Source organism: Myodes glareolus, chromosome 6 (genome assembly GCF_982192425.1).
Source record: "Myodes glareolus chromosome 6, mMyoGla1.1, whole genome shotgun sequence".
Lineage (NCBI taxonomy): Eukaryota > Metazoa > Chordata > Mammalia > Rodentia > Cricetidae > Myodes > Myodes glareolus.
This window is the reverse complement of record NC_142031.1, coordinates 28980437-29003619: the sequence shown is the minus strand read 5'-3', so window position 1 is coordinate 29003619 and position 23183 is coordinate 28980437. Positions and strand designations below refer to the sequence as shown.

Here is a 23183-nt window from a genome sequence, read left to right as displayed (position 1 = left end):
AAACGTTTATTTTGCATATGTATGCATGTGTGCACATGCACATATTTGTCAAACCATGCGTGTAGAGGTCAGAGGACAACTTGAGTCAGTATTCTCCTCCCATGTGGGTCCTGGATCAAATGTGGCAGCAAGTGCCTTTAACCACCTGTCATGGCTGTCATGTGGTTAAGCTATGATGGTATAATAAAGCAAGTTACAACAACAACATCTACTGCTATACATAATGCTTTATTGTTTACACATTTCCTCATTTGCTCCTTGCAGCATCCCTGAGGTAGGTATATCCCCACTTTACAGATGAATGAACCAACCCCTACGTTAGCTTACGTGCCACAGATCCCACACAAACCCACCGCTAACTCCAAACCCAAGGGGACTCTTGAGTAGTTCACAGGCTGCTGTCAAGGAAGGTGGAGCAGAAAATGTCAACTGGAAAGGACTGCGTCACCACTGGAGTCTGAGGTCCCTACCAGGGATGGACGAGGCACGTTCACAGGCCAAGACCAGGACTGAGCAGAAGCAGAGCACAGGGGAGTACGAAGCAAGAAACAAGGTGACGGTGTCTTCAAGCACGTGCAGAGCCTAGCTTCCGATGCCTGGAGAGATGCCGGATCTCCAGCAGCAACGTGTCCAGGGACTGGCCACAGGCAGCAGGGCAGGGAGGAGCTGCCACGGAGCAGCACCTCCGCCACGTAGCCCATGTGACGACTATGTCCACTGGTCTTTCAACCTCATTAAGGCCTTAGGCTCTGATGAAAGCCATTATACTCCAAAAAACAGACACACACTGACAAACACTTTGCATACCATTTCTGGGAGTCCGTGGGCCCCAGCCGGGGGACTCCTATCTCAGGGCAAGGGTGAAAGCCACTGCCAAATCTACCTTTAACCTGCGTGCATCCCGACACACAGTTCTTTTGTCATCCCTCAATCCTTAGAATGTCGTGAAGTTAATTTTAAATGGGAGCCAGGGAAAGAGGGCTCAGCCTCCACTCTAGCCGGGGAAAGTGCAGCAGTGGCAATGGCAGTGGTGGCAGCCAGAGGGTAAAGACAAGGAGAGGGATGGGGGCCATGTGTCCTGCTGCCCTTCCCACCCAGAAGGTCACTTTGGGAACTTTGCTCGAAGTTAGAGAAGCTCTGTGGGGTGATCGGGGGTGTGGTTCCCCTCACTGGCTACAGAGGGTAAAATTGTATGGGTGATGTCCCCCATTCCAACCGTCCCCTCTCACCCCCCAAAAGCACCTAGGCACCGGCCCTGCCATTCATGCATACATGGACAGGTCTTCTAGGCACACCAGTGTACAGACACACACTCTTCCAGTAACAAAGGGAAACTGATTTGGGTGAGACCTCAAGGCGGTCAAGGGATCATGCACTCCCCAGAGTCAGCAATCTGGAAAATCACACAGCCACCACAGGGACGCAGTGCACACCAGCCCCAGCTACCTCTGTGGTGCTTCCTTCTGTCCGGGGACCACCAGAAAGCAAGTCTGACTAGATCCTTGCTCCATCCCCAACTGATGGGCCCAAGATAGGAGGCCATGGCAGAAGGGTCACAGGGATCAGTCTCTCATAGGACTCAGGCAAGGTCTAGCCCTCAGTTCATCCGGGTCTAGAGGACAGACACTGATGTCCACGTGATCACACAGACTCCGAGACAACTGAGCAGCCATGATCCTCTCCCAGTTCCACTAACCCTGGTCTTGGTAGCTGCTAGTTCCAGTGACTGCTCACGGGCTAGCAGTCACTTTCCTGGCCCTAGATGGATGTCTCATCACACGTGGCTAGAGGAGCCCCGGTGAGCCGGATGTGGGCGGGGCTGGAACAAGAATCCAGCAGAAAGGGTGGAGGGAAGCCACCAAAACCACTGCCCCTCTTGGCCAGGGCCAGGGGAAGCCGTTCATCTTCTGGAGAAGGGGAAGGAGGGTCTTGGCTATAGCTTGTGGTTCCGGAAGCTGGAGCCCCCAGGTCTAAGCCCACTTTGTCTCTAGCTAGAAGTTCCCTCTGACGCCGACGCTGCTGACGGCGACCAATCAGGAGGAGAGTGAGGGACGCCACAAGAACCCCCAGGAGAAAGCCAACCAGTCCAGCCCCTACCACTGTGTGGGCCCGGTTTGAGGGCCCCTGCTGGCTGCCCCACACCAAGCTGTAAGCAGCTACCACACGGGCTGCTCCACCCTCCTGACACTCACAAGCATAAGCACCCATGGCCCCTGGGGTCACCACCACCTCTAGCCCATCCCTTCGCGGGGTGAGTGCAGTTACTCCACTGGGCTGATGCCAGACACATGATGCCCAGGCGGAGCTGGGGGAACATGGCAGGACCACATGGCCCTTGGTAGCCACTGGAACTTCAAACACTACCGGGTGTTCTGCGGAGAGAAGGCACAGGCACAAAAGACATGAGGTTACTAGGATGAGGGGGCATACGGAAAGATGTCAGATACGAGATGGAGTTGTAGGGACATTGCCAAAAAGGATTTCCCAAAGAGGGGACGGCCCTGGATCCCTGAATGTCATGTCTTCATGGGTCCAAGTTTTTCGATTAAGTCAAAAGTGAACAACTTCCTCGCCCCTTTCTGTGTATCCCACCCACATTTCCATGAGCCATACAAACCTCCAGGCTCTTTTGGACACAGAGAGGAGACATCCGCTGACTCTATGTCTTGGACCATCCTACAAAGAAGAGAACACATGGCAACTCTGGAGTTCACACGCTCCTGCATCCTCCCCAGAGCCTCACGCACGGTACCACAGTACTCCTTACTTAGAGCCCCCCATCTTATAAGTCACCCCTAGAGTCAGTCAGCATTCTCCCTGCCACCAAATCTTTCCTTAATCCCCCTTACATTCCTTGAGGTGTTTGCCCTGTCCAGTTCTATACATATTCCTGCAAGCAATCTGTTGGAGAGATGCTTGGTGAGTCTGCCCGAAGAGGAAGTGTCCTAAGAAGCGAGAATGGCTGTCCTAACTACAAGATTTCTATATTTAAACCTGAGTGGGTCAGGGAGGTGACTCAGCCAGTGGGGGGCGCTGGTTGTGCAATGAGGACTTAAGCTTAAACCCCAGGTAAAAGACTGGGCATGGGGCCAGGCTGGTGGTGCACCGCAGGGCTTCAGAACAGAAAATCTCAGGGTTACTTTGAAAAAGGATTCTGCAAACAGCTGGCCAAAAAAAAAAATTTATTCCATTGAGGGAATCGATATTAAAGATTAACAGCTGAGAATTTAGCTTGGGAAGAATGCCTGCCTAGCATGTGCAGACCCTAGGTTTGAATCAGGTATGAATCATGATGCCTATAATCTCAGTGTGTGGGAGGATGAGGCAGGAGAAATCACTATGAATTTGAGGCCAATTCAGGTTACATAGAATGAGTTCTAGCCTGATTATATAGGGTGGACTGTAGTACTCGATTTTTTTTTTCAAATTGAAAGACACTTATGAAACCTATAAGCCTATTAGGATTGATGGTATTATTTGAATCTTGACTTATACAGGCTGTTTTAAGTATATGCAAATGAGAAAATTGAAATATTGGCATGATATTTGATAACGCTAAGAAATTAACAATCGGGTATGGCTAAAGTAGTATTATGTATCATTATGTAACATGGCTATTTATTTTGCATGTGTATATACATGTGTTTGTGTGTGCACACAAATGAACATGCACATGTGTGCGTACACAGGGAGGTCAGAGGACAATTTCAGGAGTCATCAGGCAGCATCTACGGCACATGTATGCTATGCCCTGACAGGCCAGAAGAGGGCACAGAAGTGGGCCATCATGTAGGTGCTGAGAATTGAACCAGAGTCTTCTAGAAGAACAGCCATACTCTTAACTGTTGAGCCATTCCTCCAACACCCATTCACCCCCACTGAAAGTGCCCTTGGATGTTAGAGATACTCAAAGTTTCATGGATAAAGTAACATGATATCTAAGATTTGCTTCAAAACAACTGAGAGTGAAGTTATTAAAAACACAGGATTGGCCAGGCAACAATGGTGGGCGGGGTAGGTACATGGAAATTTATCATAGCAGTCTCTCTACTGTTGAATATGCTTAAAATCCCCAAGGATGAGCTATTTTTAGGATCGTCTTTATGAGATAGAAAGCCAGCCTGAAATACTCAGGGTGAGTGAGATGTCAGGGTTTATTTTCATATGGCATATCTGAAGGTCACTGCTGAGAGGCAAATGGGTGGGAGAGCCAACATGAGCAAGAGAAGGTCAATAAGGAGGGGGAAGTGCAGCCCACTGAGAAGTGACCGGGTGGGGGACGGCTCAGTGGATAAAGCGCTCTCTGCCCAAACCTGATGGAATGAGTTTGGTCCCCAGAGCCCACATAAAAGTTGGCCACAGCAGGAAGGTCTCTATCATCCCAGGGATCCCAGTACACCCCTGCTGACTGAGGAGAGAGGAGACAGACTGGGAGCTTGTAGGTAGTGCTCCCCTGCTGACTGAGAAAGAGAAAGAACTGGGAGCTTGTAGGCAGTGCTCCCTCCTGACTAAGGAGGAGGAGGAGGAGAAAGAACTGAGAGCTTGTAGGCAGTGCTCCCTCCTGACTGAGGAGGAGGAGAAAGAACTGAGAGCTTGTAGGCAGTGCTCCCTCCTGACTGAGGAGGAGGAGGAGAAAGAACTGGGAGCTTGTAGGCAGTGTTCCCTGCTGACTGAGGAGGAGGAGGAGGAAGAAGAGGAGGAGGAGACAGACTGGGAGGTAAAGACCAGTACTCAAGGTTGTCCTGTGACCCACACACACGTGTTGTGGAAATAACACAGACTTGCTGGTACTCATATATATCTACATACACACACCATATACAAATACACATCACACACACTTCATACACAAACACACATGTACAATGCATCATATGGACACATAAAGAAGTGACACGAGCTTGGTGGCAGTGGAGGTGGAGGAAGCCAGTAGAGCGGTGATACACCCTGGAACCGGAGTCGGTATCAGTCGCAGCCCAATGTGCGCGGTGTTTGCTGTGAGCACCTGAAGGGACGGCAGTCCTTCTACCGGGATGTGCACAAGAGGGAAAGAGGAAACCAGAGTGCATGCCTAAGAATGACTGTGTCTGAGCTGCTTATGAAGCACTGTGGAGGAGTATGAAGCACAGGTTTGCAGGGGAGTTCTGCAGGGCTGTGGGAGATTATTTTAACGGTACAGAGATGTATCCTATTTGTTTATGTTGATGCTTTAACTGTGTAAAGATGTGTTTCATTTGTTTGTGCTGTGTTTGTTTAATGATGTAAGGATGTGTTTCATTTGATTCACCTTGCCTGCCTAAGGCACCTGATTGGTCTAATAAAAAGCTGAAGAGCCGACGGCTAGGCAGGAGAGGGGTGAGCAGTGAAAATAAGTAGGAGGAGAAATCTAGTTCAAGAAAGAAAAAGGGGGAGAGAAAAAGGGAGAAAGAGAGGGACATGTCTGGAGCCAGAATCCAGGTGGCCACCAGACAGACAGACATGGGAAGCAGGGAAAGTAGGACATTCAGAAAGAAAGAAAGGAAAAAGAAACCCTGAGGCAAGACATAGATGAAAAAAAAACCAGGTTAAATGGTAAGAGCTGGAGGGGCAAGCGTAAGCTGGGCTGAGCACTCATAACGGGTAAAAAGTCTCCGTGTCATGACGTGGGAGCTGATTGGAGGCCCCAGATAGAAAGCCTGCTCCACTGCAGCTCTGCTTCAGACATGTCTGTGACAATCACAGGAACGAAATCACCTCAGCAGAGTGTAAAACAAGAATCTAGGACTAAACCCTGAGGAATATCAGTGTTCAGCGGCTGCAGGAGGAGACAGTAATCAGTAGGGTGAGAGGAGACCAAAGAAGGCAAGAGGGGAGAAACTCCAGCTAGGAGAGGTAGGGCAAGGGCCGGCTCTGTGAGAGCAGCTAGTAGGCTGAAAACCGAGAGATGACTCCTGTCAACAGCTGATGTGGACTCAGTCCCACTGTCAGGGCAGGCCTAGCATTAATTAGGCAGCACCAGACAGACAGACAGATGAGCTAATATGGCTGGCAGATGGACAGGCAAGTGATGCAGGCACTAAACAAGAAGAAGGCACATACGGACAGGGTGGCATTAGCACATGAGAGAGGCATATGGGAGGGGCAGAGCCATAGAGGGCAGGCACGAGAACAACCAAAGAAGCCCCACTCACCCACGGTGCTCCCCTGCATGGGCCACACAAGCATCAAGCCGGAAGCTCCAGGCACACACAGGGTCCTGGGCCAGGATACACTCCGAGCAGCTCTGAAGACGGCCGCAGTTGCTGGTGTTCACTTGTGTTACCTCGGTAGGGGAGCCCACCAGGAGCCAACCCTACAGAAATGGAGCCAGGAGGGAAAACGTGCTATGTCTTCCAGGCTGGACCATGACTGGCCACAGACTCCGTTCTCCCCCGCCCCGGCTCCTCTGATTCACAACTCACATGGTACAGTTTCATGCTCTCAACCGGCTGTGGCTCCGGGAACAAGGCCAGATCTTCCAGGACACTGAGCTGAGCTCCGATGCGCACAGCCCGGTGGATGTGTCCATCCTCTAGAAGGCAGGCAAAGGGCAAGAAAATGGCGTGACTGGCACTGTGCCTGCAGCTCTGATTCCAGTGCATCACAGGGGACCTCTCTGTAGTGGCAGTAGGCACTATGTAGAGAACTTGTTTGATGTTTAGATATACCTGTCCCCAGGTAGAGCACATCATATTCTTTCCCTGAGAGGCTGGTCACCCTGTGAGCCACAACTCTGAGATAGGCTGTATCTGTAGTGACCAGCAGGGGGCGGCCATCAGCTGGAAACACGGGCCTGTCCATGAGCGGGTGGTCTCTGATGAAGGTGAGCACACGGTCAGGCAGGGAGAGTGAGGACTCAAACTGTTGGAGTTTCATGTTGTTGGCAATACACTAAAAGAGACAGGTCTGGGTGACAATGTGTCTCAGGGAACAGGAAGTGTCAGGGGCGTTTAGCACAACACTTGTCCTTTGTGATAAGTGACAAAAATCAGGCCTGAAATGGAGACCTGCCCCACTCTCTCACCTCTCCAGGTCTGGGCTGGGGCACCTCGTTGTCCATGACAGGCAGCCCCCTGTTGCAGTCATGTTTTAACTCTCTAAAGGGACCATTCAGCACTGCCCGGATATCCTGGGGTCGGAAGGCACACACAGCAGAGATGGCAGCTCCTTCCCTGGAGGAGTCACAGATTGGAGCCAGGTATCTGGAGAGGGCTAGGTGACAGCAACTCATGCCTTATCAAATGAGGTGATCCCCGAGAAACACACGGGAGCCATGCAGCTGAGGGAAAGAGAGTCCGCCGGCAGTGACCACACCAACTCCGCGGACCTCCCGCCCGCCACTCTCACCCGCACCAGGATCCCCCTCACCACTGCGAGGAAAAGATGCCATAGAAGACGGGAGTCCCCGCTCCAAACTGAGGTCGGAGCTCTGTCATATCCTGCAGGACCCCGGAGGCCTGGCCATGCTCAGGCCCTGGACACAGCAGGTCGGCCTTTAGAAATGTTGTCCATCTCTGTTGAAGGGTCTTCCGGCCCCCTAGGTCCCCCTGGGGTGACAAGAACATGAGGAACACTCTTCAGAAGATCAATATTAGGCAAAACGTGTGTAGGTCAACCTTCTAGCTTCCTCCCTGACTTCACAGTGCACATGGACAGATGAAAAGACAGACATACAGAGATGGAAGAACAGACATATAGCCTGAGAAGCTGGGGGTAATGAGATGCAGAGGCAGACAGAATTGTGATAACAATGACAGAGACAATGCCAGATGAGAACTGACAAAGAACCGTGACCTCACGTACTCCTCAAACACTTACAGGTTGACATCAGTTATTATGTAAATTCTATATATGCGTTTCAAAGGCAAGTTTCAAACTAGATCACAGAATCAGGAAGTGGTGGAGCAGGACTTGAACCTGGGACCATCATTAGCTCCTGCCTTGAACTTCTAATGTAAACCGACCTCCTGTGTAGACAGTGTGTCACAAGGGTAAGTGTGAGGGTACAGACGGACCCCTCTCCCTCATGTTCCTCAAACTCCGATGAAAGAAGCCTAGGGAGGGAACAGAGCAGAGGAGACAGCAAAGCAGACCCAGAGAGGAGAAGACAGAAGGACAAACGCCAGCAGATGACAGACAGGCAGGACAGAGAGCTCACCGCACACACTCGGGCCACCCGCGGGACCTTGATGCGCTCATAGGAGTTCAGCACTCGGGAGGTCTCCGTGAAGAAGAAGAAGATTTCATCATCTCCGGCTTCATCCCCCCACTCAGCCGGGCTCAGGACCATAGCAGCGACAAAGGCTGGGGCTGAAGAAACCAATGCCTCGGATCTTCACAGACAAAGCCTGGGACTACCCAGCCTCCCCCCTGCCTGTGCCACAGGCAGCCCAGTCCCTCTCCCCACCATTAAGCCAGGATGACAAGGTCTCTGTTCGAATCCAGTCCTCAGCACGACCCACGGCTCGGGAGATAATTGGCTCTGTGCCCAGGAAGTTCTTCACAGTGGCAGTGTAGAGGACGCCCCCTGCAGGGCGACAGGGAGGAGACGGCTGTCAGAGACGCATAGGGAAGCAGAAGCAGTCACAGGCAGAGCAAGGGACAAAGCAGAGCAGCAACACGCAGGACTGAGCACCCCCCAAATGTCACCACAGGGGGCACCTGACTTACAAAACACGGGAAAGGAAACACTGAGTAGGAAGCCCACACTGAGGAACTGCCAGAGAGACTGTATGGTAGGACAGGAGCAGAAAGGCCTCTGTAGGGGACACTGGGGGTCACTGTGGTAACCTAGTGATAAGCTGACTGCCCTGAGACTCCCCAAGAGGTGGCATTTGCTTTGCAGCAAACCCCAATTTTACTCAGGTTGTCCACTATGGAGCAGTCAGGGAACCTGTGTTTCTTCTGAACGCTGCTGGGTATGCTACTGTGGGACAATTCCCAGCTAAAGAGCCCACGGGAATTGCTTGCGGACTTGAAGACAGGGAAAGTGTCCTCAGGCCCAGTGACTAACTCGGTAAAATCGGGACTTTTCAAACAAGCAGGGGTTACTCTGATGCAAGCGGCCAGGCTCACTTTAGAAAATGCCAGCACAGTTTGATGAGGGGAAGCTCCAGGCAGTGGGGACACCAGAAGAGTGGGCTCTTCCTCGGGTCCCGGATCAGCTGCGAGCACTCCAGAGATAGGAATGGTAAGGAATGAAGAGACCACAGACACTTTGGCTCAGAAGAGACCGACAGCTCTATCACCATGAGTAACGTGGGCAAGGCTCAGACACAGGAGTCAGAAAGTGGCTGAGGGCAAAAGAAAGTCATGGGCACCTGGAAGGTCTCAAGCACCAAGGGCGGTCTGGAGAAAGCAAGGTGGCAAGAGCCCATCAGCTTCTGTGCATAAGGCACGGTGCTGAACACATCACTGTCCCCACGGACTCCCACTGGGAGAGGCAGACAAGCACATGTCCAGAGACCAGAAGTCTTGAACTAGTGGATGGAGGTGGGCACAGCGGGTGATCCAGCCATATCTACCTAGGGTTGCAGCATCTTTGGAAGGGTGGCAGGGAAGTACCAGGCACTGAAACCAGGACCCTGCATAAGCCAAGCAAGCGCTCTCCCAACTGAGCTGTATCCCCAGACAGCCCCGTAGCACCTCTGAAGAATAAAGTTTGCCGGTTATTTGCCGGTTAGAGCACATCAAGGAGAAAGATAGGAAAGACGTGAATAGAGGAGCCATTTTCAGGCCTAAGGAGCATGGTGGCTGATGCCCAGAGGGGCAGAGGCTTCTGAGTCAAGCATGCGAGCAGAGGCGAGGCCAGAGGCGTGGAGATGTATCCTATTTGTGAAGTGTGCTCTGCCATGCCAGGAAAAGTAGTCTTTATCCCACAGAGAAAAACAGAACTACAGAGATTTTTTTAAATGGAGAAAGTAACAGTCAATTTGTGGTTGTTAAGAAAATAAAAAGGACTGGAGGTGTAGCTCAATGGTAGAGCATTGACCTAATAAAGCCGAGGTACTGGGTTAGAACCCATAGCAATGACGACAATGACAACGACAACAACAACAACAACAACAACATTGACGACAATATCTAGTCCTGGTGGTGTGGGTCTGTGATCCCAGCAGTAGGGAGGCTGAGGCAAAAAGGTGACAAACTGAAGCCCAGCCTGAATTACAAAACAAGTTGCTGTCAAAAAAGAGAAGGGCCAGCTTTGGTAGTGTATGCCTTTCGTCACAGCACTCTGGAAGCAGCGCAGACAGGTCTCTGTGCATTCAAAGTCGGCCTGGTCTACATATCAAGTTCTAGGACAGCCAGGGTTACACAGAGAGACCCTGTCTCAAAAACAAAACAGCAGCGGCTGGAGACATGGCTCAGAGGTTAAGAGCACTGACTGCTTTTCCGGAGGTCCTGAGTTCAATTCCCAGCAACCACATGGTGGCTCACAACCAACTGTAATGAGATCTGGTGCCCTCTTCTGGCGTGCAGGCATATGTGCAGGCAGAATACCATATACATAATAAATCTTTAAAAAAAAAAAGCAACAATGAAGATGGTTCGGCCATTAAGAGCACAGGCTGCTCTTACAGAGGACTTGTATTTGGTTTCCAACACACCACATGGTTTCACAGTCATCCTTGGACTCTAGACTCAGAGGATCCAACACCCTCTTCTGGCCTCCTTGGGTACTACATGCCTGTAGTACCTAGCCATACATGCAAAAACACACATTCACATAAAATGAAAATGGAAAAAGAGAGGGAGAAGAAACTACTCCTACATTAAATTCACCATGTGATGTTTTTACTTGTGAATTCATTAAAAGAAAATGATTTTTATATTTAAAAAAGAGAGGAGGAAGAGGAAGTAGAAGGGGAAATGGAAAAGGGGAATAAGCAGAAAACAAAAGACAGGAAAAGAGGAGGTAGAAGAGGAATAACAGCGACAAAGGACCATTCACCCAGTTCAAGAAGAGTGGAAGACCTGAACAAGGCAGAGAGAATAAAGGGGACAGGCTATGAAGATATTCCTAAGGTAGAGTATGCTAGTAAGATATGAGCATGACCTGAGATAAGAGAAATGAAAGAATAAACTAAGATAATTTCTCTTACGGCCTATCACCCATAAGTAACCAGGCCAGGAAACAATAGAGGAAAATCCATGAAGAAGGTAGGACATTCACTTCTGGGCATGCTAAGGGGGCTTTCAAAACAGATCAGAGATTCTAGAAGGTGATTAAGAAAGGTCCGGAAACACAGCCAGAGCCAGCACCTGGGACTCGGTGCACATTATGTTTAGGCCCCAATAGGAACAATGCAAAGGTGCTAAGCAGGAAGGTAAACAGGTTAGGGTGCCCTGGGGGACACCACTTTTTAAAGGAGAGGATTCTGCAGGCAGCTAAGGGGTCAGAGCAGAGAGCCAGGAGAAGCAAGGCAGATACTTCAGCAAAGACGTGAAGGGGCTTGTGCTAGCCAGGGGATGCAGGAGGGCAGGGTCACACAGAAGGAAGTCAGTCTCTCCAGGCTGCAGATGCTCCAGAAAGGCTATTTGTTGTTACCAGTGGCCCGATACCCAGCCTTGACACAATGCTCAATGCAGACTGAAAAACAGCCAGGAGGCCTGAGAGACACGTGCGTTGAAAATCTTGTGGGGTACGGATAAGAAGGGGAAATGATTTCACCACTTGAGATTTTGGAAACGGTTTCAACCTCAGAAGATTTCAGTTTGAACTCTGACTGCTTACTAGATAACAGGATCTTGGGTATTTCTAAATCCCAGATTCTTCAAATGCAGAATAGAGAGAAAGCCACCTCCACTCAGAATTAATGCAGGCGCTAGAAAACAATCACAGAGCCGAGCGAGAGTCTGGCACATGGTAGGCATTCGGTACAATCAGTTACAGCTCCCTGTGAAACATATGCTTGACTTGCTGCTAGTAGAAGAGGGGCAGCTGTCAACTGACACCCCAATCCCTCCCAGAGAAGTAGAGAAAAGAAAACTCAAAAATTAGTCATAGGTCCAGCAGCAAATGGAACCCGATGTGACCCAGCTCTCTGGACTTGCAGGGTGGTAGGTGGAGAGAGACTTGACACAGAAAAGATGATTGAAAAACGGTCCCTAGTCAGGCAGTAATGACACCACCTTTAACCCCAGCACTTGGGAGGCAGAAGCAGGTAGATCTCTGACTTCAAGGCTAACCTAGTTTACAAAGCAAGTTCCAGAACAGACAGGGCTACATAGAAAAACCCTATCTCAAAAAGAAAAAGCAAAGTGGTCCCCAGAACACCATACACAGAAGGCTCTGAAACCAAAACTCTGGCAGGAGCTGTGCCATGGCTGTCCTGAAAATAGAAGATAAAAGGGGACAGGTGTGTACATTTAGAGAGCATGTCTTTAGTGATCAAGGTGATAAAACATTAATGGAGAGGAACCACAGATACGCACACAAAAGCCTAGCTGCCCCTGGAGGCAAATGGTCCCAAAATGCTCTAAGGGATCAATACCCTGCATAGCTACCAACACTGGAACCTGCAAGTGAAGAGAGCTGTCACGCAGGGTGGGAAAGAAAAGGGTCACTGACACTAGGACACCGAAGAAGGGACAGACACTCTGGGAACAGGAATGGAAGTAGCAGGTGTCCAGGTGCTTTGGGAGAATCAATGGGCTCACCAGGGTCTCCGATAAACACAGAAGGGACATCAACCACACAGGCATGAAGACCATGTCCTCAGGAGGATATACAGTCATTACACATTCTAGATTCTCCAAGACTTTCTTAATTTCAGTGTGACAGAACTGCAACCTTAATGTAGTAAAATATTCATAAACGTGTAACTGTTTGGCCAATTATTGCTGAATGGATCAATCAAGTAAGCATTCAAATACACATCTGGTCCAGTGATGCAGGCAACACTTTGGAAGTTTAAGTAAGAGTATTTGGTACCCAGGTCAGCCTAGGCTATAGAGTTAGACCCTGACTCAAGAGGCTGAGGGCAAGGCATAGTGGTGCATTCTTTAATCCCAGCCCTTGGGAGGCAGAGCCCGGGGTGGGGGTGGGGGGTGGGTTTCAAGGCCAGCCTGTTCTATATAAGGAGTTCCAGAGCAGCCAGAGCTATATAGTGAGACCCAGTCTCAAAAACAAACAAACAACAACAACAAAACCAAAAGAGCCTGTGGTCTGGGGGTAGAACTCAGCAGTAAGACGCTTGCAAAAGCCCTGGAATCTAACCTCAGCACCGAAACAAATGACAATTAAAAGCTAAAATGCAAAAGAGAGCGATGAGATGACCACGGCACAATGACCACAGTACTACGTAGAGATTAGTGGAAAAGCTGATTAGAAAAAAACACCGGGGATAATTCAGTCCTATTTTCATAAAACGTATTAAATATATCCATATAGAGGAGCTGGAGGGAACACTCAGCGGATAAGAGCACATCTGTGCAAGCATGAGGACCTGAGTTCAGATCCCTGGCACCCACACAAAAAGCTAGCATGACGGTATGCGAGCCTGTAGTCCCAGCACCATGTGGGCAGAAACAGTGGGATCACCGGAGCTTGCTGACTACTACCTTAGCCCCAGGTTCAGTGACAGGGCCTGCCTCAAGGGGGCAGAGCAGAGTAACAGAGGAGGACATCTGGCGTGCTCTGGTAGCCTCCACACTCACATGCACAGGCACTCAAACAGATGCGTGCACACACCACACCACACGTAATATGTGTATGCATGCATGTGTGTATGTGTGTGTGTGCATGTATATGTATGCATGTTTGTGGTCTTTAGACAGATTGTTAAAGATGGCACAACTACAGTGTTTATGATGTTTGTTTCTGACTAATGTTATTAGAAAAGTTGCTTGGCACTTGGGTTTTTTGAAAAAGAATCTTCCTGGGATGGCCTTGAACTCTTGATTCTCCTGATATTAAACCCACCCCTCTGCCAAGTGCTATGATTTCCAGTTTAAACTACCTTCCTAGTCTGACTGTTTTCCTCTGTGGGAGGGGTAGAAAGGGTAGACGGCATCTCATGGAACCCAAGCTAGCCTCACACTTTCCATGCAGGGAAGGACAACCTTGACTTTCCTGCCTCCACCTTCCAAGAGCTTGAGATTAAAGGTATGTACCTCTAACCTGGGTAGTTTCTTTAAAAAAAAAAAAAAAAGAAAGAAAGAAAAAAAAAATCCCTTATACTTTTGTAGTCATTGTCAATTTTTTGAAGTTTTCATCTTTTGCTTTTATAACCCAGAAATTAACACACTTTCATTTCCAAAAGAAATTAAAAAGATATTGAAAGCCACAAAAGATGAGGACTCACAGCTGAATAAAACACAAAACTGTATATGTAACAGGTCCCTGCTTGTCCGGGTGGCCTGTGGACACAGGTCTCAGAAGGATCAGCCACCCTAAAATTAACAGGCGAGGTCGTGCATCCAGCAGCAAGTATCCATTACCCCATCGGAGTTTCAAATTTCCATTTGGGAGGCTGGAGAGATGGCTCCGTGGTAAAGAGCAGTTGCTGATCTCACAAAAACCTTGGGTTTGATTCCCAGCACCCCCATGGTGGCTTGGTTTCAGGGGACCTAATGCCCTTTTCTAGCCTCTGTGAACACCAAGCAAGCACACTGCACACAGACATACATACAGGACAAACACTCACACACATAAAATAAAATAAATCTAAAATAATTTAAAAATAAACAGCACACTATCTCATTTCGAAGCCTAGGATGGCCTTGAACTCCAGATGCTCTCAAAATGCTCACTTTTACAGGAAATGAACACTAGGGATTATCTGATTTTTAAAAAAGATTATGAACATGCTCTAGTTTTCCTTCTTAAGATCAGGCTCCCTTCCTTCTTTCCTTTTCTTTCTGTTCCTTTTTTGACATGGTCTCATGATGTCCAATCTGGCCTAGAACTCATTATGTGGCTGAGACTGGCTTTGAACTCCTGGTCTCCCACCTCCTCCTCCTCCTTAGTGCCAGGATTACAGGCCTATGCTACCACATTCTGCTGGTCAGTCTTTCGAGATGGACAGCTTCGATTCTATCAAATGTTTTCCATTTCCTTATCTAAGAATTAGGTCACCAGGTTACCTTTCTTCGGCAATCTATTTGTAAGACACAATTAGACAGAGATACCGTATTGCTCTCTATTGGCCATACAGGGTCCTATGCCTGTCATGGTTCAGTGTATGCTTGGTTGTCCAGGAGCAGAAGTGGATTGAAGAGGTCAGATTTGACCCAAGATGTTGGCGGGAACTGTACACCTGAAGACTTCTTGGCAGAAGCATTACCACCAGCAGGGATAGGGATAGTCCTGGAATCCATAAAAGAAAAGATACTGGACAGGTTAAAAAAAAAAAAAAAAGAAGCAGTAGCAAAAGCTTCGGGTCACTGTCACAGAAACCTAACTCAAGATGCGGTAGGAAAGATCAAAGGCAATGGGCTACTGGCTCCAGTTTGGATGCCTGGGTGAGTGATGGTCTCTGAGATCAGGGAGAAGGCCGGTGGGTGAGCAGATGAAGGTGATGAGCTAATGCCAGGGCATGATGGTTGTGAGATTCAAGCACAGTTGTCTGAAAGGCAGCTGGATGATGTTCTCCATCCAGGTAAGGCCTGGGAGGCAGGTAGGGAACCAGGAGCCCTCAGAATGGGGTGGAGGAAGAAGCCATGGGGCTGGCTGAGATCACGACCGTGTGGATGAGAAGAGGCTTTTGGGCAGAAGCCAACCTTCAAAGAGCACGCAGAAGACAAGGGAACTGCCAAGGACTCACCAGTGAGTTCAGGCTAATGTGAATCGATTGCCAAAATAGTCACATTTTTCCTAGAATAAGTATCACAAATGAAGACACTGAGATGATTTTGCTAATTTTATCTGACTACAGTACAGATAAATGTCATATTTCGAAATTGAACTTACAGCTAGGCATGGTGGCCTATGTCTGCTATCCCAGCACTCGGGAGACTGAGGCAAGATGAATAGGAGGTCATAGCCAGCCTGGGCAACAGAGAGACCTGTCTAAAAAACAATAACAACAATAATAAACCCTAGAATTATTAGGATTACCCAAAAAGAAATACAAGCACCAGTAACAGGACAAGCTGTTTGACATCTCCAGGAGAAATGCCAATCAAAACAGGGCCTAGGGTGGTGTACAACTTTAATCTCAGCACGTGGGAGGCAAAGGCAGGCTGAGATCCCTACAAGTTCAAGGCCATTCTAATCTACTTAACCAGGTCCATGCCAGCAAATAATACATGGTGAGACCATGTCTCCCCCACTCACCAAAAAAAAAGAAAGAGGAAAAGGAAAGGAAAAATACAAATCAAATTGGACTTTAGATAAGAATTTTTAATTAAGTAATAATAAAATAATAACTTTCAATCAATAAAATAAACTTAAAATAAAGCTTGCCTCCTAAAGCTATGTCCTAATATGAATTTTCTTCCTGCTGAAAAAAAAAAAGCTATCCAGAGACTCACACATGCTTAAAAAATATTGCTCTGAAGAAAGCACACTTCGTGTTCCTCCTTCATGTTTCTTGTGTTGGTACCAATTCCGCAGACTCTAGCAATGTTTACAATAGCTACAACTCAGAAATCCTTCTTAATGACCCCAGCAATCAGTTCAGAGCCAAGAAAAATATTGACTGAACTGTTTTATTCAAACATGAACCAGTACAAACAAGGTCTCATCGGTTCCAACAGTAGATGGTGATAACCATGATGTCTGGATGCTGTAGCTTCCCAGCTCTCTGCTTGCTTTCAAACACAGAATCACCAACCACATTACTGGGGAGTGATTTAATCTGTTTATCTTTTAAGACTTTTCCTAAAAATAAATTTCTACATAAGGAAAAAAAATTCACGTTTGTAGCACAAGTCTCAACTTTTGTTTTATATAAAATACTATACAAGCTGGCATGGTGGTACACACTTTTAATCCCAGCATTCTAAAGCCAGAAGCATGTAGAGTTCTGGGAGTTCAAGACCGGCCTGGTCTACATAGTGACACCCTGTCTCAAAAATAAATTAATAAGCCAGGTGTAGTTAGGGCTGCCTTTAATCCCAGTCCTCGGGAAACAGAAGCATGGTGATCTCTGAGTTCAATGACAGCATGGTCTACAAAGTGAATTCCAGAACAGCCAGGGCTACACATAGAAACCCTGTCTCAAAAAAGAAAAGAAAAGAAGAAGAAGAAGAAGAAGAAGAAGAAGAAGAAGAAGAAGAAGAAGAAGAAGAAGAAGAAGAAGAAAAAGAAGAAGAGAAAGAAGGAAGGAAGAAATAAGTAATAAAAAGTTTATAAAGAGTCCAAAAATTTAAGTAAAAATATATTTTATGATAAACTTGGCAACAAGTATCAGGAAGAAAGAAGAACTGTGATCCATGAGAAGAAGCCCCAGATTAACCAGCTGGGAAAGACAGACTCATTTTGAGCCCACTTACGCCAATCACTAGAATAAGTTCCAAATATTCAAAGAATTAAATCTAAGGGAACTTTTTAAAAGGGAAAAAATGGTTAGCTGTTTTTTTGTTTGTTTGTTTGTTTGTTTTTGGGGTTTTTTTTAGAAGAACTAAGCTCTAAAAAATACAAAAATCAGAAGCCAGGTGTGGAGATACAAACCTTTAATCACAGTCTAGGGAGGCAGAGTCAGGCAGAGCCCTGTGAGTTTGAGGCCAGCCTGATCTACATGGTAAGTTCCAGGACCGTCAGGGATGCATAGAAAGACTCTGTCTCAAAAATAAAATAAAGTAAAATAAAATAAAATAAAAATCAGGGCTGGAAAGATGGTTTAGTGGTTAAGAGCATTTGCTGTTCTTCAAGAGAGAGCCAGGCTCGATTCTTTTTTTTTTTTAAAGACTTATTTATTTATTTATTAAGTATTCAGTGGTCTGCCTGCAGGCCAGAAGAGGGCACCATATTTCATTATGGATGGTTGTGAGCCACCATGTGGTTGCTGGGAATTGAACTCAGGACCTTTGGAAGTGTAGCCAGTGCTCTCAACCTCTGAGCCATCTCTCCAGCAGCCCCCACAGGCTTAATTCTAAGCAGGCACATGGTTGCCCATAACCAGCCATAACTCCAGTTCCAGGGGGGTTGATCCCCTCTTCTGACCTCTGAAGACAGCAGGCATGAACATGTCTCACTGTCATACACGTAGGCAAAACACTCATACACATAAAATAAAACAAAGAAATCACACACACACATGCACATACACAGACACACACGCGCACGCACTCATATACACATGCACACACACATGCACGCACACTCACACAGACACACAGACACATACACACACCCCACAGAGGAAAAGGTGTGAGTTGGAGTACTAATGCCCTATCTCAACTGAGAATTTACCCAAGAAGAAGCAAAAATAAGAACTATAACATTAAAAAAAAGCTCAACTTTGCTGGCAGTCAAAGAAACACAAATTAAAGCCAAGAGCCACTTTCAGTCTTAGATTAGCACAGATTTCCTTAAATGACAACAATATATCACAGCAAAATTCATGTGAGAAAAAAAGACACCCTCATACACTGCTGGCGTAGGGTGTGAATTGGTACATCCCATCGAAAAGTCAATTAGCATCTGATAATGAGCCATAAAATCTCACACCCTTTGACGTGGTAATCCATTTCTAGGAATCCTGAGATGAGCAAAACCGAGGACAAACATACACACATACGTGTTCACTATAGCAATATGGACAACACTAAAAACTTTGAAGGAAACATAAAATTACAACAACTTGAAATTATTTAATCAACTCACAGTATTCTCAGAAGATGAAGAGTATAAGGCCATTAAAAACTGTCTTCACAGCTGGGCATAGTGGCACACACCTTTAACCCTAGCACTTGGGAGCTAGAGGCAGGTGAATCTCTTTGAGTTCAAGGCTAGCCTGGTTTACATACTGAGTTCCAGGACAGAGCTACATACCTGTACCTCAAAGAACCACAAATAAAAAATACAAACCCTGCCTCAAAGAACCTAAATAAATAAATAAATAAGCAAGCAAGCAAGCTAATGGAATAATTACTTTTAAAAAAATGTCTTCACAAAGTACTTTTGGAGGCTGGGGACAGCTCAGTCAGTAGAGGGCTTGCCTAGCCCTGGGTTCTGTCACCAGTGTCGCTAAGGCAGATACATAGCTCTCCTTCCAGCCTTCAGAGGTGGAGACAGGAGGAGCAGGAGCTCAGGGTCACCTCTGGCTACACATAGAGCTTGAGGCTAGCCTGGACTACATGTTACTTTGTCTCAAAACAACAACAAAAAAAATCATTAAAAATCATATAGACAGTTCTACAAACTACAGTTACATGGCAAAGTTCAAAATTATATCCAAGCCAGAAGTTAAGTGGTTTAAATATTACATCGTACACCTAAGATTTCTGTTCTGTTCCTGCTTGTTCTGCACTGTCAAGAGACAGCTGGCTTTTCTCTGAATGTGGAGAGTCTACATGGGGTAACCTCCCCTAAAATACAGGTTATGTGGTACAAAAGCAATCTGTTCTCTATGCCAATGAATTCGTCATTCTTCTAAACAAGTTTGGGTGGGGTCCACACTTGAACAATTGCAGGTGGCTCCCTCAAAGGAGGCTATGAAAGGAACTGAAAAACAGCCAAAAACAAAGGATGAACCAGTGAACCACAGGTAAGGGTATGCAGGTGTGTGAACACATTTTAAAGCTGGAAAGGAATATCCTAAAACACCGGCAGTGGTTTTCGAAGCAGAGATATTCTAGAAGTACATTAAGTGATCGCCTCAAGACGCATGGGGCCATTTACACCAAATTGAATTCAACTTAATTTAAAATTTCCTCATTCCGTTGCAGTAGTCACATTTCAAGGGCTTAATAGCCAAGGTAGCCAGTGGCTAACAAATCAGACAAAGATCTAGGTCATTTCAGTTATCACATAAAGATCATTTGGACGGTACTATTCTAAATCATGCTCTTTCCAGATGTATTACAGTATTCACTGCAGTCAATTCCTCTTACAAACGGGGCGGGGTGGGGATGCTGTAAGAGAAGAAAATGGGGTCCACAGAAAAAGCAATCACACTGCAAGTGCGGGGGCCACAGTCTCTAGAGAGGAGCCTGGGGAGGAAACAGTATCCTGTGGGGACACAGAGCAGTCACAGGTACTCAGGGGCCATCAGGAAAGGCTCAAAGGAGACGTGAATGTAGTGGACATTCCAAGGGAAGACAAGACACAGAAACTCAAGCAGCAAGGGTGGGGAAGGAGGTCGTTAGGGCCAGAATCACCGGTTCTTGTCTCTCCCCACTCACCAGCCATTACAGCTGCTGACCGTTGAGCTGGCTCAAAAGGACATTTCCCCCGGCCACTCTCCAGTCTCTCAACCTGCTGGAAACTGGACACATCCTACAGACCGGAAGGGGGTGGGGCAGGTGGATTAGGGTTCATGGGGAAGGTTCATGGTGAGAATTAAACAGAAGATCAAATGGAGGAAAAGGCCATTTCCATTCATCCCCCTCTCCCCACTCTCACTCCCATACCCTGTCACCTTACTCCCGGTTCCTCCACCCGCTCATTTTCTCTGCTTTCCTCCCCTTTGCCCTCAGACCCATCCCCCACACTTCCTCATGAAGGCATACCTAGAACAGCCCTAGAAAATACCACGAGGCCAGTCATAGGTCTCTCTCAGTAATTCCGGAGTTTGGAACTACCTGGATGTGCTACAGCCAGAGAGATGGAAGGGAGCAGACAGCCTTTTGAAAGCTGGAGCTCTGAGGAAGGGCAAGGAAAAGCAGAAGTCACGGAAACCAGCAGAAGCCCGGGAACTTAGAGAAAACAAAGTATCATTCTTCCATTCTTCCTCACGGAGGACAGAGTCAGGGTCCCACATCCAAGCAGAGAAGGAAACTGTGAAGCCAATGAAGAATGACCCAAAGCTCAGATGATGTTCTGAGGGCTTGCTAGGCAAGTATCGGCTTCTCCCAGGGCCCTCCAGAGCGGTGGAGGTGACAGACGGAAGACTGCCCTCAGGGCCAGTCACAAGAGATCTGAGTCCAGCCTCGAGCACCAAGAGAGTGTCAAGCTCACACCTAAAAGTGGAACTGAAGAACGGTTTCACTAGGACTCGGAGGAACATTACCGTAGTTGGCTTCAAATCAAAGTTATGGCATGGACATGCCAGGCATGCTGTCTCTAGCTCGCAAACTCAAGTAGACGCCCACTGTGGCTGCAGCTTGATTGTTCTGCTGCAAGGCTCCTCAAGCTTAATGCTGCTACTGTCCGACCATTCCCACTGCTCCTCTCTTTGCTGCAGATGGCAAACAAGGTTTGATTGTGCCGATACAATTCTTAAAGAAGCCTTGTAAAAATGTGATGTAATCTGATGGCTTCTCCAGAAGAAGATATTGGATGAAAAGAGACCTTTGGAATGGAAGACCCCAGCACTCCAAGTGTGTGGTAATGAGAACATCTTTGTCTGAGGAGAAAGATGGTGGTTCTGTGACTATCAAAGTGCTCCGCCCCTCCTGGAGTGCAGTGAGCACCGACTGTGGCTGCATTCTGCCCTCTCATCTAAGCTACTCCTTGTCCTATGCGGAACAGATCCACCCCCAATTCACCTCCATACTTACCTCACATCTATCTTCCAGAGCCGCACATGCGTGCACACAAACACACACACACACACATACACACACGACCCATCGTTTCTTTGTAGTGGTATATTGTTTGTATTTTAATAAATAAATCTTGTCTGAAGACCCAAGGCAAAGATAAAGCCACTAGAGGTCAGGTAACAGTGACACGCACCTTTAATCCCAGGATTTGGGAGACAGAGGCCAATGGACCTCTGTGAGTTCAAGGATTACCTGGGCTACAAAAGATCAGTGCAGAAACAATGCAGGAGGTGGTGTGTTGGAGGAGGCCACTGTTGGTTCAGTGGTGTGTCACCTTTATTCCCAGTACTGTTAGGGAATCACACACCTTTAATCCCAGCCCGAGAGGGAATACAAAATGAGAGGAGAGAGAGGCTCCAGCTGCTTAGTTTACGGTCGCCCAGCCTTGGTAGAGGTAAGGCTTCTCTAGTGGCTTGGTTGCTTTGCTTTTCTGGTTTTCCGGTTGAATTTATTTATTAAAATACAAATAATATACCACTATATTGCCTGGAGTACAAACTCTAACCCAATCTACTGCTTCTCAAAATGATCATTGTTCCAAACAAATTACCTAACATTCCTGGAAAACAAACTGTCTTCCTGTCTCTGTGCCTAAAACTGCTCTCTTTCTTTTCACCAAAGTTACCAAGAAGACGGCCTTTTCCTGATCCCCACCACTTCAGTCTCTGTGGATCGGTTGGCATGTTCAGTTCATTTCCTTGAAATATTCCATGCCTTGGCTCTTGAGACTGTATCTTCCTGGAGTCCTTTTTCCTATTTGGTACTTGTTTCTCTAGCTCCTTCTTTGTCCAGCCCCGTCATGTATATCCTTAGGATCTATCTACAGTCTTTCTAACATATTATTCAATTCATCCCACTGCTTCCAGCCTTTCTGTTTAAACCATTGGCCAGACCCTCTGAGACTGATGCTCTCCAATGAGCCCATGTCCTCCAAATCGAGTCCATACTTCCAGTAGACTTTTTCACAAAGTTTGTCAGTGTCTTACAACCCAACATGTCAGGACTAGCTCCCTCCCAGTCTTCCCTAGTGCCATTATCCTACCATCTAACCTTCAACCCTTGAGAGTGTTAGCCACCTGCTAAGAAACAGCTTCTGATTGTCCTCTGTTCAAAATGACCTTGAGCTGAGCTGTGAAACTGGAAGCTCATCCCACTGACTTTCTCTGTCTGTATGTGGAGATTCTTCATTACATCCTCATCCCATCAGCAGCCAGTCTCTATCAGCTGCGGTGAAGCCAAGTTCCTAAAGCCAAATCTGGGGATGGATAAGAAGTCTCTCCCTGAGCGGTGAAGTTGAAGTTGGCCCTTTGCCCTTGTCCAAAGAAAACAGAAGACATATAAGGACCCAAGATGCATGAACCATGTCAGATGCTACAAGAGACAGAAAACAGATGAAGCCCCCTAGGTTGCAGGTTGTACACACAGATAGGGTTGGACAACATATCTATACTAGCCCAGGTTCAAATATTGGCTCTGTCTCTGTTAGCTATATAATCCTTGCCATGGTATCT

At 47.3% G+C, this 23183-nt stretch overlaps 1 protein-coding gene across 1 annotated transcript in view; it reads right to left on the bottom strand.

The window, feature by feature from the left end:
- Positions 1-209: 209 nt before the first annotated feature.
- The window catches only part of Sema4f (ssemaphorin 4F), a 29134-nt gene continuing 6160 nt past the window's right edge, over positions 210-23183 (bottom strand). Inside the window, exons 5-14 of the mRNA XM_048416568.3 lie at positions 20311-20404; positions 8426-8545; positions 8177-8328; positions 7387-7565; positions 7043-7190; positions 6687-6909; positions 6441-6550; positions 6171-6331; positions 2618-2676; positions 210-2372 (exon numbers count right to left, since the gene is read on the bottom strand). Of these exons, the coding sequence (XP_048272525.2) occupies positions 1759-2372; positions 2618-2676; positions 6171-6331; positions 6441-6550; positions 6687-6909; positions 7043-7190; positions 7387-7565; positions 8177-8328; positions 8426-8545; positions 20311-20404 (1860 nt within the window). The 3' untranslated portion in view covers positions 210-1758. The remainder of the gene's footprint in view (positions 2373-2617; positions 2677-6170; positions 6332-6440; positions 6551-6686; positions 6910-7042; positions 7191-7386; positions 7566-8176; positions 8329-8425; positions 8546-20310; positions 20405-23183) is intronic.